The sequence below is a fragment of the Chiloscyllium plagiosum genome, chromosome 11, assembly GCF_004010195.1.
Source record: "Chiloscyllium plagiosum isolate BGI_BamShark_2017 chromosome 11, ASM401019v2, whole genome shotgun sequence".
In the NCBI taxonomy this organism is placed as follows: Eukaryota; Metazoa; Chordata; class Chondrichthyes; order Orectolobiformes; family Hemiscylliidae; genus Chiloscyllium; species Chiloscyllium plagiosum.
Window position 1 is genome coordinate 81,706,752 of NC_057720.1, and position 19,157 is coordinate 81,725,908.

Here is a 19,157-nt window from a genome sequence, read left to right on the forward strand (position 1 = left end):
ACCAATGCCTGATTTACCCAGTCTCCCTTTGATTCGTCCAGACACTTAAATCTCATCCCTCAAGAGAGAAAACAAGTCACCACATGTGGACCTGCACATCTGCTTTGAACAGCTCATCCTCGGTAAACGTTGCCTTTGGCAAATGTTCCAGTTTCTGCAGGATTTCTGAGGCTTCCCAGGTTCCAGGGCAAATCGGCATAGTTGGGTTCTTATCAAAATGCACACTCTTATCGAAATCTGCCAGGCGAAAATTTTCTTCAACATCTGGAGAAAATCAAACCATTTTATTGCTCATATCTCACACACAGCAAAAAGGCTCCAAATCAGTTTTAAACATATCCTTCCATAAATCCATTCACTTTCAAACATAATTTGGAATTCTTGGTGTTTCAAATTCATCCATTCCACACAGGTCAGAGTTCCAGTGGCCTTACACTGAGTGGTGGTTTCATGTTGACAGTTTTCAGGGTTTAAGAAGCTGAGTAAACCCATGAGGGAGTAAGGGATAGATGGTGTTGCTGATGTTGAGATGAAGTAGGGTGGGAGCAGGTTGTTTGAAGTCTGAACTCTAGCCTCTAACGTGACCCAGTTGGGCGCAATGATCTGTACCTGAGCTGTGTGTTGTGCTATTGTAAGAGGTGGTGAACTGTTGAGCTATACATAAGTCACTTGGAGCTTGGTCTTTCAGACACAAATGCCATCTTTCACAGGACGCTAAAATGTGGAAGTGTTGTGAACAGTGAAGAGGCTAGTGTAGAACTTCAAATAGGTCTTAGTCAAGTTGGTCACATGAGCAGACAACGGGCAGATTAAATTTAATAGCGTGAGTTGTGAAGTGATTCCATTAATACAACTAATGTGGAGAGCCAATGTCGGGATTTTCCCTGCTCCGAGCGACATGGACAATGGCAGGAAAGCTTTTTGGAAACCAGCAAAAGGTCCCATTTCCCGACCAAGTGTTGAATGGTGAGACACTCATTAGTGAGTGGCAAGAGGCCTATTTAATGCACATTCACTTTCTCACTTAGCCTCCTGATATACAGTTTCCCATTCTCCATCTGCCCCATGGAACATGGACAGGAGTGATTCTCGGTGTGCTAGAACAAGCAGTACTCTGGTGACTTCAGCTCACCACTTGCTCGTCTAACCATCCATCTCATACTACCCCTCCTCCCACATCTCCATCCCACCCACCCACAATCCTGCACATCCACTCCCACACACCCCTTGTTTCCTATTCCCACAACCTCAATCCCCCTTCTACCTCACTCTCCTACTCCCACCCCTACATCACCCCCCTCCCATCCTCACTCCCACATCGCAATACCCTCCCCCTCCCACTATCGAGCGGGAGTACTTAATGATTTGTGCGCTGCGAGAATATGTTGTATACATAAAGAAGTGAGTTTAAGAGGATACCACAAGAGACCTTGCTAGGGCTCATGGAGGGAAACCCTCCGTGAAATATGGTAAAGTTTACACTTTAAAGAACAGAATCCTTACAGTTTAGGGTGTAGCTTTGCTTGCTGAGCCGTAGGTTTGATGTCCAGACGTCCTGGACATGTGTTTATCCTGGGACATCTATCCTGGGACAGGCTAAGCAAAGAAATGCCAGAGAATTCCTAGAGGCCTGGCACTCCAACCACAACGCCATAAACAAACACATAGATCGAGATGCCATCTATCAACCCCTCAGAAAACAAACAGGAAATGACATCACCACAAACCCCAGGAACCCCATATAGGAGAAAGATATAAATAGAAAGCAGGAGACAACAGTTTCGCTTCACTTAGAGGTCACCACTGATGATGTTACCAAGCCAGGTAATGAAACGTCTGGACATCAAACCTACAGCTCAGCGAGCAAATCTACACCCTAAATCTTAACCTGAGCTACAAACCTTCACAAACCTTACAAAAATCCCTACAGTGTAGAAATAGGCCAAAAAGTCCACACCAATTCTCTGAAGACCATCCCACGCAGATCTTACTCTATCTGTGGAACACTGCATTTCCCATGAATAATCCATACCTAATTTACCCATCCGTGGATACTATAGACAACTTAGCATGGCCAATTACCTAACCTGCACATATTTGGATATGAGAGGAAACTGAAGCACACAGAGGAACTCACGCAGACACAGGGAGAATGCGCAAACTCCACACAAGCTTCCTGGCAAAACTTCAGTCCAACATGAAAGAAAGAGAACAATTCTAAAGGAGGTGAAGGAACTGCATGTATGTGTGCTCCCAGCACGGTTCACAGTCAGGACATCCTTCTGAAGTGTCATCACTCCTGTGAGTCCTGCAAGGAAATGCCTAAGGGATAAACACACGGTTAACTCCTCTGAGCTTCTCCCGAGAATGCAATGGGACCTTCTACATTCAACTTTGACAGCAAGTCGGGTCTGAGCTTCAGGTCTCATCCGAAAGCCAGCACCTCCAAGGCATAGCCTTGTTCAGTTCTGCACAAGTGACAACTTTAATGTTGGCTCGTGAGTCCCAGAGTGGGATTGAACCCACAACCTTGTGATACTGAGATGAACGTGCCACTAATTGAGCTAATGCTGATCCCCACACACAAGGAGAGAGAAAAACATTTTCAGCCAGTGAGTGGTTAAGGTGTGGAATGCACTGCCTGAGAGTGTGGTGAAGGCAGCTTCAATTGAAACATTCCGAAGGGAATGAGACTGTTATTTGAAAAGGAACAATGTGCAGGGTGACAGGGAGAAGACAGGAGAATGACACTCAGTCAATTGCTCAGACAGTCGGTCCAGAGAGGATGTGCGGAATGGCATCCGTGCGCACTGTAACAATTCTGTGAGGCTTTGAAAGGCACTAAAAGAAATATAAGCTGTACATTTGTTTTCCTCAGTCAAGTACTTGTCAGAAATACATAAAGTAAACGCAAGTAAAATCCTGTCAATCACTTCCTTTCGCCTCATAGCCTTAGCATTTAGATCATTCAGTCTTACAAAGATAGGATGGATAGGCTGGGAGTTTTTTTCCCACTGGAGGGTAGGAGGTTGAGAGATGATCTTATAAAAGTTTTTAAAATCACGAGGGGTATAGGTAGACTTAATGGTAAGTGTGTCTATTCCCTAGGGTGGGGGACTTCAAAATGAGGGGGCACATGTTTAAGGTGAGAGGAGAGAGACTTCAAAAAGACACGAGGGGCAAATTGTTTACACAGAGGATGGTTCATGTGTGTGGAATAACTTACTGATGAAGTGGTGGATGTGGGCACACTTACAATGTTTAAAAGACATTGGGATAAGTCCATGAACAGGAAAGGTTTGGAGGGATACGGGACTAGTTTAGTTTGGAATCATGTTCATCATGGACTGGTTGGACTGAAGGGTTTGTTTCAATGCTGTATGACTCGATGACACCTCCTTTATTCTTGCACATCTCCTCTTTCTGCAGTTATTTAAAAGCTGCTCATTGTTAATCTCTCCTAATTCTGACAAAAGGTATTCGAATTAAAATGTTAACTCTGTTTCACTTTCCACAGATGCTGCTAATTCTCGCTGCTGAATAGTTCCAGCATTTTCCTCATTATATTAATTCTGGTTAATAAGATAGAGGCGTCCGCCTCTACAAATAGACACAGATTGAAACTGTTGTTGGGCCCTGAGTATTGCAATGCCTCATCACGAGAACCTTCCAACAAGCACCAAGACATCACTTTGCAGATGGGAAGAAGGGCACTACCTGTGAGATCCTTCTTGATTGCTTGGTCCGTCTGCGCCTTCACATGCTGCCTTCAAAGTGGCTGCATTGGCAAAGAAACTTTTTGTCTATTCATTCATGGGATGAGGGCATCGCTGGCCAATCTGACATTTATTGCCCATCCCTAATTGCCCAGAGGGCAGTTAAGAGTTAACCACATTGCAGTCAGTCTGGAGTCACATATTGGCCAGACTGGGTAAGGATGGCAGATTCCTTCCCTCAAGGACATTAGTGAACCAGATGGATTTTTCCAACAATCGACAATGGACTCATGGTCATCATTAGACTCTTAATTCCAGATTTTACTGAGTTCAAATTGCAACCTCTGCCGTGGCGGGATTCAAACCCAGGTCCCCAGAACATTATCTGAGTCTCTGGATTAACAGTCTGGACATAATGCCACTAGGCCAGTGCCTCACACACTGGAACGTGCATTTACAAAGGAAGTCTGGAGAAAGATGTAGTGGTTTGTGTCGAGGTTCGTCCCGAGCAGCTCCGTGACACGTATCTGTGCCCTACGGTCTGTTCCTTGGGACGCACACCGAGACAGACACTGACTGCACCTGGAGGACCATCAACTCAGTGAAAGATGCTCTTTGGTCTGCTCAAAACGTATGGGTCTTCCAGAGCAAGGAGTTGACCCTGACCGAATGTTGCAGACTGGCACATTCCAAGGTCCAGAACTACGTGCTGAGGGATGGACTAAAGCTTGGGGCAGCTGCCATCAAGGCACAGTCGGGGAAGACCACCAACTAAGGTCTCTCTGCTGAACTTAAATGGGGTCCATTCATTATCAGACCCTCCCAGTGCCTCAAACGTTTTTAAATGTAATCTTGTACAAGTAACAAATGCCTTGCTGGATAGAGTCAAACATCAATGTTTCTTTTGTTTCTTCATATGCTATTGCAGAGAAACAAACTGCTTTAGTGACTATATATGTATATAAAGATATTTTTATTAATAAAACATATTTTTGAAATTGAAAAAAGCTGTTAGGCCTGCTGAGTCTCTTCATATCCTGTCTTCGCTTAAGATAGCAATCTGCAATATTTGACCCTGTAAGTTTTGGGTGAGGTAGCGTGTGCTTATAACGTGTATCTAGGTAAATTTATGCTTATGAAAGTCTTGAAAAGATTGGCTCCATTTCTATCCTCCACACCCAGATCAGAACACAAAGAATCGAACATTTGAGCAGCACAAAGACACCCCAGAATATACCACTCTCCGAAATATATGAAAATGTTTAAGAGATGTTACCTCTGAGGACATTTGTCGGATGCAAATCCCGGTGAGCAAATTTAACCTTGTGCAAAATCTGAAGAGCCTGAACCAACTGCTTCATTATTTTAGGGGCGTCGCTTCGCGTTTTGTCCGGCCACTTGCTCACACATTCCTCAAGGTTATACTCGCAGAGATCCAGGCACAGGTAATCACAAAAATCATCACTTTCACAATACCGGAGGCTTGCGAAGCGACTGCTGCCACTGATTTTGGGATCACGGAGGCAATCCAATTCTCTTTTGGCTGCTTCGACACCTTTCCTGTGACATTTCACCGCCACTTCGATCTCATTGTTAAAGAACCCGAGGCAGACCTCCGTCGCGCTGCCTTCTTCTGTAATTTTATAATCCGGGATTCTGGATAGTTTCAGCTTCCCAACGGGGTCACGGGGCTCCACCTGCAGTTTCCGCAGGCTCTCTTTCCAGCGTACGCTGTGCTCCTTCCATCTTGAAGGAGGTCTTCCTTCATTGGATGCCACCTTCTCTGCCCCATGCTTAATCAGCATGTTTTTTGTTCTATTGTCATACTTCCTTATGGCTATCATTAACGCCGTATCCCCGCGGTTGTTCGCAAGGGATACATCAGCCCCCTTCTTACACAGCATCTCTGTCAACGAGGTATCCTTATTTTCCACAGCTGCCAGCAGGGCCGTCTGGCCTGAACGGTCTTGTGCATTGATTTCCGTGCTGTCATCCTCCAGCAGAAGTTTAACCACCCTGGGCATCTTCTTCTCGACTGCAAGGATCAGCGGCGTTTTCCCATCGGCGTCCCGAACATTGAGATTCTGGGTGCACTTCACCAGTTGTTCCAACAGGGGGCTTCGAAGCGTACACTTGGTCAAGGCGACACTCAGAGGCGTGTTTTGATTTCGGTCCATGGCATTAACATCTGCTCCCCGTTTCAGCAGAGCCTCCGCAATCTCCTCGTTGCTTCCCTCCAAGGCGTGGATCAGTGGCGTTTTGCGGATGTTGTCGAACGCATTAACATCGGCGTTCATTTCATCCAACAAGATCTCGACAATGTCCTTCCGGCCTTCCATCACGGCATCAATCAGGGCTGTCTTGCCGCCTTTACCGATATTCGCCCGGGCGCCGGACACTTGCCTGCCCTTGTTCACGTTAGCGTGCTCCCGGAAGAGGAGGCGGAGCGCCTCCTCATGGCCGTACTGCGCCGCCTCCATGAAGGCGGTAAAACCGTTGTCGTCTGCCTCGTCGATGCCCGCGCCCAAGGCGAGAAACTTCCTCAGCAGGTTCACGTTGCCCGTTATCGCAGCGACGATGAAAGGCGAGGCGCCATTCTTCTTCCGAAGGCCGGGCTCGGCCCCGTGTTCCAGCAGCAGGTCAACCATGTCTTCTTGTTCCGCCTGCACAGCGTTTAGGAGCGGCGACCATTGGTACTGCGGCTCCCGGTAGTTCACGTCCACTCTGTTACTCACAAGCAACTTCTTCATGATGTCGACGTGACCTTTCATCGCAACTTGACATAAAATGGAGCCAATCTCGTCAACACCGAGGTTTTCCAAGGCTCCCTCTTCAATTAACTTTTCCGCCCGAGAGAGATCTGGATGGTTAGACTCGCAGACACCTCGAAGCTTATCACCAAGTTCGGTCCCCTCGACCACTTGTTCCTCTCCTTGTCCTGCCATTCTCGGTTGAGGTCTAGCTTCCTTCCTGTTCAGAAGGAAAAGCAGAACAATCACTCTGCACTTCACGCCTAACCTCACCCACCTCGTCATTCAAATGCACTTTCATTTCCCTAATCACAACGTCGAAGGGTTTCGCTAAAGCGATTTGTCACTCAGATCGCGCACTGTCGTGATTTCCTCAGAGAACATTCTTCACTATTTTGGCTCAACTCTCAAAACAGTTGAGCAAATCAAGGCAAAACATGGCGGGATGATACAATTAATAGTCGGTCAGTGGGGACTGTTGCCGTACCAGGCGACCTTGGGATGCGAGTTCACAGTTCTTTGAAAAGCGGGAATCGCGAGTAGGCAGGGTGGTGAAGGAAATAGCTGGAAACGCTGAGCAGGTCTGGCAGCATCTGTGAAGAGAAATCAGAGTTAATGTTCCCTAGATGCTGCCTGACCTGCTGTGCTGTTCCAGCAATAAAGTTTCAGCAGTGGGGACTGTTGCCGTACAAGACGACCTTGGGATGCGAGTTCGCAGTTCTTTGAAAAGCGGGCAGGGTGGTGAAAGAGGCACGAAAACGGAAATGGCTGGAAACGCTGAGCAGGTCTGGCAGCATCTGTGAAGAGAAATCAGAGTTAATGTTTCGATTCCGGTGACCATCCCTCAGAACCGGAAGCGTTAACTCTGATTTCTCTTCACAGATGCTGCCAGACCTGTTGAGGTATTCCCAAAATTTCTGGTTTTGTTTCTGATTTATAGCATCCGCAGTTCTTTTGGTTTTTATTCATGGAAGAAAGCGTGTGGTGCGCTTGCCTTAATTGGTCAGTGGATTGAGTGTTGAGGTTAGAAGGTCACGTTGCAGTTGTACAGGACATTGGTTAGGCCACGTTTGGAATACTGCGTTCATTCCTAGTCTCCCTGCTATAAGAACGATGTTGTTCAACTTGAAAGGGTTCAGAAAAGATTTACAGGGATGTTGCCAGGGTTGGAAGGTTTGAGCTATAGGGACAGGCTGAATTGGCTGGGGCCATTTTCTGTCAAGCATCGGGGGGCTGAGGGAAGACCTTATAGAGGTTTATAAAATCATGAATGACTGATAGGGTGAACAGCCATGGTCTTTCTCCCAGGGAGGGGGAGTCCAAAACTAGAGGGCCTGGAAAATATTTGAAAGGGACCGAAGGGGCAACTTTTTCACGCAGAGAGTGGTGCGTATATGGAATGAGCTGCCAGAAGAAATGGTGAAGGAGAAAGTGAGGTCTGCAGATGCTGGAGATCAGAGCTGAAAATGTGTTGCTGGAAAAGCGCAGTAGGTCAGGCAGCATCCAAGGAGCAGGAGAATCGACAGCAACACATTTTCAGCAAAGAAATGGTGAAGGCAAGTACAATTTCAACATTTGAAATGCATCTGGACAGGTACATGAATAGGAAGGGTTGACATGGATATGGGTCAAATGCTGGAAAATGGCACTGGATTAATTTGGTATGTCTGGTCAGCATGGACGCATTATGGACAGGTGCTGTATGACACTACAACTCTGACTCTAAAACCTCACAGCCCTTCCAACAAGTTCTTCATTTCAACATTGTTTCATCACCTCTCATTGAACTGTGTTATCTATTCTTGCGATGTGGGATTTGATGGCAAGACCAACTTTTCCTCCCCCTGTGCCTTGATAGTGAGCTACCTTCTTGAACCACTGGGGTGCACCTGGGGTCAGATGACCTCAAGTACTTTTAGGGACGGAGTTCTGGGACTTTGACCCAGTGACACTGAAGGAACAGCAATTTGGATCCCTGTGTCAGGACGGTGCGTTACATGAAGGGAACACTTGCTGCAGAGTCCATATTACCTTGTATCTGTGGCCCTTGTCCTTCCAAGAGGCAGTGGTCATGGACTTGCAAGGTGCTGAAATAGTCTTGAGTTGACATTTCCTTGGTACCAGAAATGTAAAGGATCAGTAGGTACCTTAAAGTATTCGATCAGTATTTGTTCGAAGAGCAATCAGTTTTTATATTTGTGCAATGGTTAATGATTAGGGAACCTCCCAGACCCTGTGCAGAAACCCAATGACAATGAGAGGAAATATTTTACAGAACAGGAGAAGGTGACTTTGAAGCACTTTATTGTTTAAAAAAAAATCATGTTTTTAAGAATTTCCTGGCACTTCAAAATGGGAATACTAGAACCAGGAAATTGTCCCAAGGGAGCACTTTCACTAGAATCCCAATCATTTTACCCTATTTTCCAGAAAACCTGAAAATGCATGACATGCTCTATCACAGGATGGTTAAACTGTGATATTTCCATGGATGTGAATGGATTAGATATTCCACACTGACTATTTGAATGAAGTTGTTTTGAAGATTCATTCTCTTATCTGAGGAGATGAACGGGAAGATCCAAATTTTCAAAGGATTCTTTAAAGGGCTCCTTCATGTCTCTTCCTTAGGTATTTATAATTCAATTTTTGTCCGTCAATGTTATGGTTTGTTTTTAAATGTTAGCTGCCCCTTATCAGTTCAAGCCTGGAGATTCCAGGTCTTGCAGCATTTGAATGTGTACTGTTTCAGTATCTGAAGAATCGAGAATGGTGCTGAACATAGTGCAATCATCTACAAACATCCCCACTTCTGACCTTATGATGGAGGGAAAGTCATTGACGAAGCAGTTGAAGATGGTTGGGCCTGGGACACAACCCTGAGGAACTCCTGCAAAGATGTCCTGGAGCTTGGACAACTGACCTCCAACAACTACAACTATCTTCCGATGTGCCTGGTGTGACTCCAGTCAGTGGAGAGTTTGACCCAGTACCCAGTTTTGCTTGGGTTTTTTGATGCCACAGACTCAGAGGGCAGAGGCTGGTGTGAGTTTGGAATTTCCTGGACTGTAAGGGCCTTGGAGACAAGAGGCAGGATCACTGAATATTTTTACAATGGGGTAGACAGATCATTAGCTGGAGGAATTAACGGTCATTCAGGGTTGATGGGAATGTGGAAATCAAAACACAAATGGCAGAAGGCTGGAGGGGCCATGTAATCTAATCCTGCTCCTGTATCATAACAGCCAATCACTTTGCTGTTGGTTTGGAGTCACACATAGGTCAAGACCTGGCAAGGATGTCAAAGTTCCTTCCCTTAAGGAAATGATAATCATCGAATCCCTACAGTGTGTAAGCAGGCCACACCTACCCTCTAAAAAGCATCCCACCCAGACTCACCCCTCTCCCCCCAACCCTGAATTTCCTATGGCTAATCCACCTAGCCGACACATCCCTGGACACTATGGACAATTTAGCATGGCCAATCCACATAACCTGCACATCTCTGCAACATGCAAACGCCACATAGCCAGTTGCCTGAGGGTGGAATCGAACCTGGGTCGCTGGTGCAGTGAGGCAGCAGTGCTGACCACTGAGCCACCATGTTGCTCAGCAATTAGTAATGCTGATTGCTGTAAAAACCTATCAACTCATGGTCATCACTTTTTAACCCCATCTGCCAGACAGGGATTGGAACCAGTGCCCCCATAGCATTAGTCTAAGCCTCTGATATATTAGTTGGTGACATTGCCAACACACTACTAGGACTGACTCCAAACATCGAGATACTTCCCCATTACCCCCCTCACTCTCACAAACTGGCCAGTAATGTCAGCATCACACCCACCTCTCTGCTACACATTAAAGGCAAAGATGGTGTGGTGAATTTCCAATCAGCTTGTAATCCCACCCTTCCTAAGGATCAGTTTTAACAATAGTGAGCCAGGGATGAAGGGCTCTAATCCCACAGAGAGACATTGAGCAGATCAAGCTAAAGAGTTTTGGAATTGAAGAACAAGGGATTAGGAAACGACAGAATAATGCAGGAATCTAATTCGGAAAGTGTGACGTCATATTTGGGAATCAGAAACAAGGGAATACACAATTAACGTCAAAAATCTGAGAAATGCATTAACATAAAACAGCTTATCCACAGAGCGCTGAAAATAGCAAGACAGATAGCATACAAATTATAGACCGGAAGAGAAGGGAGGTAATGTCAGAGCCATTTCACGCGTATCTTAGATATATATTTTTGTATGAACGGAACACAAACCCACTTGAATGTGGTTTTAAGAAATCCAAATGCAAATGGAACATGTACAGTAATTCGATTGCCAGAATCATTGTTCTTGGGGCTTTGGTCACAGCTTCATTGTGTACAGTTCCGGTCACCACATTGTGAACAAACTGCACCCCTCTTAAATGTTGGAGATTAGACCATTCCAAATGCAAATAGGATTTAATGAAACAACCTCTGTCATTTCCATCCCAGTCAGATCACAAGAAGGAAAAGACATGTCCAGGTTTAAAACTCGCTCGGTTTGGCAGGTTAACCCATTTGCTTCCTGCCCATAAATTTAACCTTAGTTCACTTTGTTTGACATGGTACAATAAGCACAAAATTGAAGTTCAGTACGAGCCATTCACTAAGAGCATTGCATCAGGACACGCATCCTTTTTAAAACACTTTCACTTTCAAGAGCTCCTGAACAGCGAGCAAAGCAAGCTGAAATTAAAACAAAGACTGCTTATGAACAAAGAACGCTTATGAAATGGACCAACTAGTCTACTCACACACCGCTTGTCCGACTCTCCTCGCCCTTTTCCCTCTTCCAAAACAATAAACATGCGAGAGGCACGGATTTCATGCAGCAGTGACCCTTGTAACGTTTCGTCTGCGTTAAGAAATGGGGTGTGGCTTTGTTTGCAATGGTGTGAGTGCATTCTGATCCCACCCCCTGCACATCAGACGATACTGTTGAGGAAAACAATAATGTTTCACCTGCGAGCGTGACTCAGACCGCTTCCAGTAAGTAGAAGACAGCTCAGCAAAACACTCTACTGTCCACTGTGGACGGCGTGGTTACTGAGAAACTATTGGGAAAAGTCCAACGTACTTACTTTTCAATAATAACCTCAGAGTGAGTCAAAGCACTTCACAGCCGATTAAAAAACTTGTGAACACTGGCGATTGATGTAATCGAAGAGATGTCCCTCACATTCTCAGGCCATTCTGCTCACCACCTCTGTGCTGGCTCTTTCCAGCAACTCTCCAATTAATCCCTTTCCGAAACCTTTCATAAAGCATGAACAGACATTTCGGTCCCATTAATCCACGCCGAACATATTCCCAAACTCCAGCACCACTGATCCAGAATGCTGCCTGAATTGCTGTGCTCTTCCAGCACCACTGATCCATATTCTGAAACTAAACTAGACCCACCCGCCTGCACTTGGCCCATATCCTTATTCAGGTACTTATCCAAATGTCTTTTAAACCTGCATCCACCACTTCCTCTGGCAGTTCATTGCACACACTTAACACTCTGCATTAAAAAAAGTCACCCCTCATGTCCTTGTTTTTGTTTTTATGTACGTATTTATTGAAAAAATCTTTACTCTTTTACAAAAAGAAAACTTACAAATGTACAAAAGTACAGAGAAATAGAAATAATACCACATTATGATATTACAGTAATGTTAACAATAAACTACTACTACTCTACAGGATACAATTGTCTCATATTTGCTTAATTCCTGAAGAAGGGCTTATGCCCGAAACGTCGATTTTCCTGTTCCCTGGATCCTGCCTGACCTACTGCGCTTTTCCAGCAACACATTTTCAGCTCTGATTTCTAGCATCTGCAGATCTCACTTTCTCCTCATATTTACTTAACCCAAGTTAAAATAAACTCGAATTAAATGAAATAGAACTAAATTAAGTTATAATCCAATTAAAATAAGTTACAGTACTTTCCACTGCTCCACTCGCTGCCCCCGTCTACAGGATCAGTGGTTATTATACCCATATTTACTAGGCCTCCTTCCCACAGGGTCCCCGGACCACCATATATGGCCCTCACAAGTATATAAAGGCCCTAACCACTGATAGATCCATGTATGTGTAATTTAGAAAGGGCCACCAGGTCTTATAAAATCGCTCTGTTCCATGATGCACCATACTTGTCAGATAATCTTGAGAGACACGCTCCATCACAAATCTGCGCCACCCTGCAAGACCTGGACGTTTTTCTGATGTCCAGTTCATTAAGATGTTCTTCCTCACACAGCGTGTGAGAATGTTAAACCACCGCTTCCTGTGCTCATCCAAAGAGGGAAGATTTGGCAATTCCAATCGATGGGATACTGGATCCACATTAACATCAATTCCCAGGATCTTCTCCAGCTCATTCACTATGGCACCCCAGTATCCACGAATCTTGTAGCAGGACCAAAGGCAAAGTGTAAGGGTGCCTATGCTGATTTTACATTTGAGACAACCTGGAGAAGATCCTTTCGTAAACTTTGATAACCTCTCTGGTGCCATATGGATCCTGTGAAGGATCTTCAATTGCATAGCTTGTGCTTTATTGCATGTTGAGATTTTCTTTACATTCTCTCATGTTTCCGATGAAATTTATTCCCCCACCTCCTGATTCCAGATCCCATGGAGTGTCTCCATATCCCCCAAGGCGCTCCCCTCTGCATATGGTATAATGTACTAACCAAGAGAGCATCCCTACATTGGAGCACCCTTCTCTCTATATCCAACTTGTTCAACTGAGCCAAGAGTGTAGTCTTCTTCTGTATATGATCCCTAACCTGAATGTATCAGAAAAGGCCCCTATTAGGAATCCCTGACTTAATTGGTTGAAATACATCAAGACCTCTCCCTTGAATAAATTTCCCAAATAGGAGACTCCCATGCTCTAAAGCCGGAGTCCATTGACCCCAGCCTAAATCCTGGGGGCCCCACGAATGGAGTGATTGGCAAACTGCCCTCTCCCTGCCACATTATCCTCCATGCTTTCACCATGTTTAAGATAATTAGGCTCTCACAGTGCTCAGCCACGGATCGCATCTTGTCCATAAACAGTACATTCATGAGGGGACACCTCACCTGCGAGGCCTCAACGCCAAGCCATATCGACCTCAAGTCTTTACGCACTCAGTCACCCACATATGACAGCAGGGCACGTAATTGGTATTTCTTCAGATCTGGGAGATCCACTCCTCCATATCCTGCGGAAGTAGCAGCTTGGTACATTTAATTAGGGGGCGCCTATGGCACCAAATAAAGGATCCAAGCCAACCGGTAAACCCGTGCTGCGCCTGTCTGGGTTACAACAACAGGAGCATCCTCATAGGATATAATAGCAGAGGAAGAACATTCATTTTAATCAGGGCTATACAGACTAGCCATGATATTGGTAACCCCTCCCACCACTGCAAGTGGTTGGTTGATAGAAGACATTTCACCTGGAGATTGCAGTATATTTAAGCTGACGGTGGAGAAGAGAGGAACATCAAGGTAGAAAGGGGAATTTTTATTTTTGGTTAGGTTCGGGCCAGCATCAAAGTACAACCCTGATCAACCTGAAGGAGTGGAAGAGGTTATTACATTTAGCAGGGGTCACATTCCTATTCTGATCATGTGAACTCTTTGCCCAATAAACCATGTGACCCTTTTGAATAATTGTTGCTCCCTGAAAGAACTCTTACAGGTTGAAAGGTCTCAACCGAAAGGTGGCGCCTACAATAGTGCAGCACTCCCCAAGTACTGTGCTGGCAGGGTCAGTGTGGATTATGTGATCACTCTCGGAACTGTGACTTGAATTCTCAAACTCCTGATTCAGAAGTGAGTGTACCACTTACCAGGCAATAGTTTTCTCGATAAGTCATCTGATGTAGGCTGTCTGATTTAAAGTTTCACCATCGAGGTTGTTGATCATTCTGAAGCGCAAGGTGAATAGGTAGATAAGCAGATGTCCTCTTCTGTGGGGTAATGGATGTCAGTCCCAATGTTAAAGAAGCTCTGCCAATGTGGCTCAAAGCAGCTCGAGCAGAGAGGGTTTCCACCTCTGGTCCAATCCTGCAGGGAGGGGCAGTCACCCTGACAAAGAGGCTGCTGCACACAGAGTTCACTGGCAGCGATAGATGGCCATACTGATTCAAGGCAAGGCACTGTCTCCAACCCGAGATTGGTGAGGATGTGGCATATATGGCAGCAATGATGGACAATGGGCAAGACCATCCTGTGGCTGATGTCCTGAAAGTGTACAGACAAGGGATGTCTTTAATGCCGATGAAATCAGACCCAGATCGCTCTTTCATATTTAAAGATGAAATGCATCACAGCAGGAAGTGAAGGAGCATGCCACTGCTGTGGCCTGGGCCAATCCAATGCCAACACAGATGGCACTGAAAAGCAACCATGTCCAGTGATGGGAAAGTCCAAGAGGTCACATTGATTTGTTAACATCGACCACTCACACATTGAGAGGCCAACAAAACTGCCCAGAACACCCTCCAGCAGGAAAGAGGACAAATTGTGTCAGTGGAAAAATTGAACATAGAGCAGAGAACATTACAGCACAGTACAGGCCCTTCGGCCCTCACTGTTGCATTGACCTGTGAAACCAATCTGAAGCCCATCCTACCTACACTACTCCATTATCATCCATATGTTTATCCAATTACCATTTAAATTACCTTAAAGTTTGCAAGTTTACTACTATTGCAGGCAGGACATTCCATGCCCTCACTACTCTGAGTAAAGAACCTACTTTTGACATCTGTCCTATATCTATCACCCCTCAATTTAAAGCTATATCCCCTCATGCTAGCTATCACCATCCAAGGAAAAAGGTTCTCACTGTCCGCCCCATCTAACCCTCTGATCATCTTATATGTCTCTTTTAAGTCACCTTTCACCTTCTCTCTAATGAAAACAGTCTCAAGTACCTCAGCCTTTCCTCTTAAGACTTTCCCTCCATTCCAGGCAACATCCTGGTAAATCTCCTCTGCACCCTTTCCAATGCTTCCACATCCTTCCTATAATGCAGCAACCTGAACTGTACGCAATAATTTTTTTCCTTCAACTTTTATGTTTATATTTATTACAGTGTTGGAGAAAAGAACCATTTGATTCAAAACCAACCGAATGAAGACAATAATTTAGCGAAGTTGTAAAATAGCGTTTGCCAGAGCTGTCTTTTTTCTCAGCTTAAAATGCACGATTTGCTGGAGACCAAAATCTACAGTAAAACACCAAACTTTCATCAGTTTGTTCCAAATAGGAGATTTACATACTTGTTCAGCAAAGGATATGGAAGATATAGGCTGTAGGGAAATAGATGATGACATCTTGCAAAATGTCCAGATTACAGAGGAGGAAGTGCTGGATGTCTTGAAATGGTTAAAGGTGGATAAATACCCAGGACCTGATCAGGTGTACCCGAGAACTCTGTGGGAAGCTAGAGAAGTGATTGCTGGGCCTCGTGCTGAGATATTTATATCATCGATAGTCACAGGTGAGGTGCTGGAAGATTGGAGATTGGCAAACGTGGTGCCACTGTTTAAGAAGGGCGGTAAAGACAAGCCAGGGAATTATAGACCGGTGAGCCTGAACTCTGTGGTGGACAAGTTGTTGGAGGGAATCCTGAGGGACAGGATGTACATGTATTTGGAAAGGCAAGGACTGATTCGGGATAGTCAACATGGCTTTGTGCATGGGAAATCATGTCCCACAAACTTGATTGAGTTTTTTGAAGAAGTAACAAAGAAGATTGATGAGGTCAGAGCAGTAGATGTGATCTATATGGACTTCAGTAAGGCATTTGTCAAGGTTCCCCATGGAGACTGATTATCAAGATTAGATCTCACGGAATACAGGGAGAACTAACCATTTGGATACAGAACTGGCTCAAAGGTAGAAGACAGAGGGTGGTGGTGGACGGTTGTTTTTCAGACTGGAGGCCTGTGACCAGTGGAGTGCCATAAGGATCAGTGCTGGGCCCTCTACTTTTTGTGATTTACATAAATCATTTGGATACGAGCACTTCAGTAAGGCTTTCGACAAGGTTCCCCATGGGAGACTGGTTAGCAAGTTTAGAGTTCATGGAATACAGGGAGAACTAAATATTTGGTTACAGAACTGGCTCAAAGGTAGAAGACAGAGAGTGGTGGTGGAGCATTGCTTTTCAGAATAGAGGTCTGTGACCTGTGCTGTCCACTACTTTTCATCATTTATATAAATGATTTGGATATGAACATAAGAGGTATAGTTAGTAAGTTTGCAGATGACACCAAAATTGGAGGTGTAGTGGACAGCAAAGGAGGTTACTTCAGAGTACAACAGGGTCTTGGTCAGATGAGCCAATGGGCTGAGGATTGGCAGATGGAGTTTAATTCAGATTAATGCGAGGTGCTACATTTTGGAAAAGCAAATCAGAGCAGGACTTATACACTTGATGGTAAGGTCATACGGAGTATTGCTGAACAAAGAGTCCTTGGAATGCAGGTTCATAGCTCCTTGAAAGTAGAGTCGCAGGTAGGATAGTGAAGAAGGCGTTTGGTATGCTTTCCTTTATTGGTCAGAGCTTTGAAAATAGGAAGTGGGAGGTCATGTTGTGGCTGTACAGGACATTGGTTAGGCCACTTTTGGAATATTGTGTGCAATTCTGGTCTCCTTCCTATCAGAAGGATGTTGTAAAACTTGAAAGGGTTCAGAAAAGATTGACAAGGATGTTGCCAGGAGGATTTGAGCTATAGGGAGAGGCTGAACAGCTGGGGCTGTTTTCCCTGAAGCATCGGAGGCTGAGGGGTGACCTTATGGAGGTTTATAAAATCATGAGGGGCATGGATAGGATAAATAGACAAGGTCTTTTCCCTGGGGTGTGAGAATTCAGAACTGGAGGGCATAGTTTTAGGGTGAGAGGGGAAAGATATAAAAGGGACCTAAGGGGCAACTTTTTCATGCAGAAGGTGATGCACGTGTGAAATGAGCTGCCAGAGGAAGTGGTGAGGCTGGTACAACTAAAACATTTAAAAGACATCTGGATGGATATATGAATAGGAAGGGTTTAGAGAGGTCTGGGTCAAGTCCTGGCAAATGGGACTAGATTAGGTTAGGATATCTGGTTGGCATGAACAAGATGGACTGAAGGGTCTGTTTCAGTGCTGTACATCTCTTTGACTCTCTGATCTTCACTGCTACATCAATGACCTTCCTTCAATCACAAGGTCTACTGCGCTATAATAAATCACACAGACTCCATCAACAGCCCTTCCAAACCCAAGGCCTCACCATCTAGAAGGCCAAGGGCAGCAGACATGGAAACATATCAGTGTTCTTTTACTGTGACAAGATACAAATTTTGTAACTCCATCTCCAACAGCAGTGTGTGTACCCATGCAATGTACACTCCATGTACCCATTCTCCATGGCTATAAGGGACAGGCAGTTAGATGATGCCCAGACACCACAAACATGCGAGGGGAAAACAGATTATGGGTTTTTGCATGTCACATAACCTCTGGCAGGAGAAGGCAGCAGAGGAGAAATGAACTACTGGGTGAACTGACTCAGCTGCTGGGAGATGGACAACTCATGCAGCCTGTCTCTTATTGTGGCTGTGCTATCTATTTATTTCACCATTGAAGACAGTCTCTTCAGCTGTCCCCCCCCCCCCCCCTCTCTCAGTGCATTTCTGTCTCTTTTTCATCCTTCATGCTGCTCCTTAAAACCTATCCCTTCAATAAAGCTTTGGGTCATCTTGTTTCATATCGCCTTATCTAGCCCATGGTGATTTTACTTTGTCCGATAACACTCCCACAAAGTGTCTGATCTAAACAGGATTGTCTGGAAGTACCCATCAAGTTTAGTCAGCATTTGTGAGGAAAGATACAGATAACATTTAAGGGGGCTGACATTCTTTCAACTCAATTTACTTTTTCTGAAAAAGGAAATGCTGTTTGAAGCTTTTCATTTCTTACTGATCAGGACAGAATTGCAAGAATACCAAATCTCTTTAGATGGAGAGGAATTTGTTCAGTATGTACAAGAAAGTTTTCTGATTCAGTATGTGGATGTACCTACTAGAGAAGGCGCAAAACTTGACATGCTCTTGGGAAATAAGGCAGGGCAGGTGATTGAGGTGTCAGTGGGGGAGCACTTTGGGGCCAAAGATTAAAATTTCTAATAGTTTTAAAATAGTGGTGGAAAAGAATAGACCATATCTAAAAGTTGATGTTCAAAATTGAAGAAAGGCCAATTTTGACGGTATTAGATTAGATTAGATTACATTACATTACATTACAGTGTGGAAACAGGCCCTTCGGCCCAACAAGTCCACACCAACCCGCCGAAGCGAAACCCACCCATTCCCCTACATTTACCCCTTACCTAACACTACGGGCAATTTAGCATGGCCAATTCACCTGACCCTGCACATCTTTGGACTGTGGGAGGAAACCGGAGCACCCGGAGGAAACCCACGCAGACACGGGGAGAACGTGCAAACTCCACACAGTCAGTCGCCTGAGTCGGGAATTGAACCCGGGTCTCAGGCGCTGTGAGGCAGCAGTGCTAACCACTGTGCCACCGTGCCGCCCTAATTAGACAAGAATTTTCAAAAGCTGATTGGGCACAGATGTTCGCAGGTAAAGGGATGGCTGGAAAATGGAA

At 45.0% G+C, this 19,157-nt stretch overlaps 1 protein-coding gene across 4 annotated transcripts in view; it reads right to left on the bottom strand.

The window, feature by feature from the left end:
• LOC122554620 (2-5A-dependent ribonuclease-like) overlaps positions 1 to 19,157 on the bottom strand; it is a 48,808-nt gene that overhangs the window by 14,735 nt on the left and 14,916 nt on the right. For 2 of the 4 annotated variants that reach the window (XM_043699937.1, XM_043699936.1), the window contains exons 2-3: positions 4,993 to 6,686; positions 92 to 264 (exon numbers count right to left, since the gene is read on the bottom strand). In XM_043699937.1, coding sequence (XP_043555872.1) covers positions 92 to 264; positions 4,993 to 6,661 — 1,842 coding nt within the window. In that variant the 5' untranslated portion in view covers positions 6,662 to 6,686. Of the gene's footprint in view, positions 1 to 91; positions 265 to 4,992; positions 6,687 to 11,263; positions 11,429 to 19,157 lie in introns of those variants that run through there. The other 2 variants (XM_043699934.1, XM_043699935.1) reach the window with 2 other exon arrangements.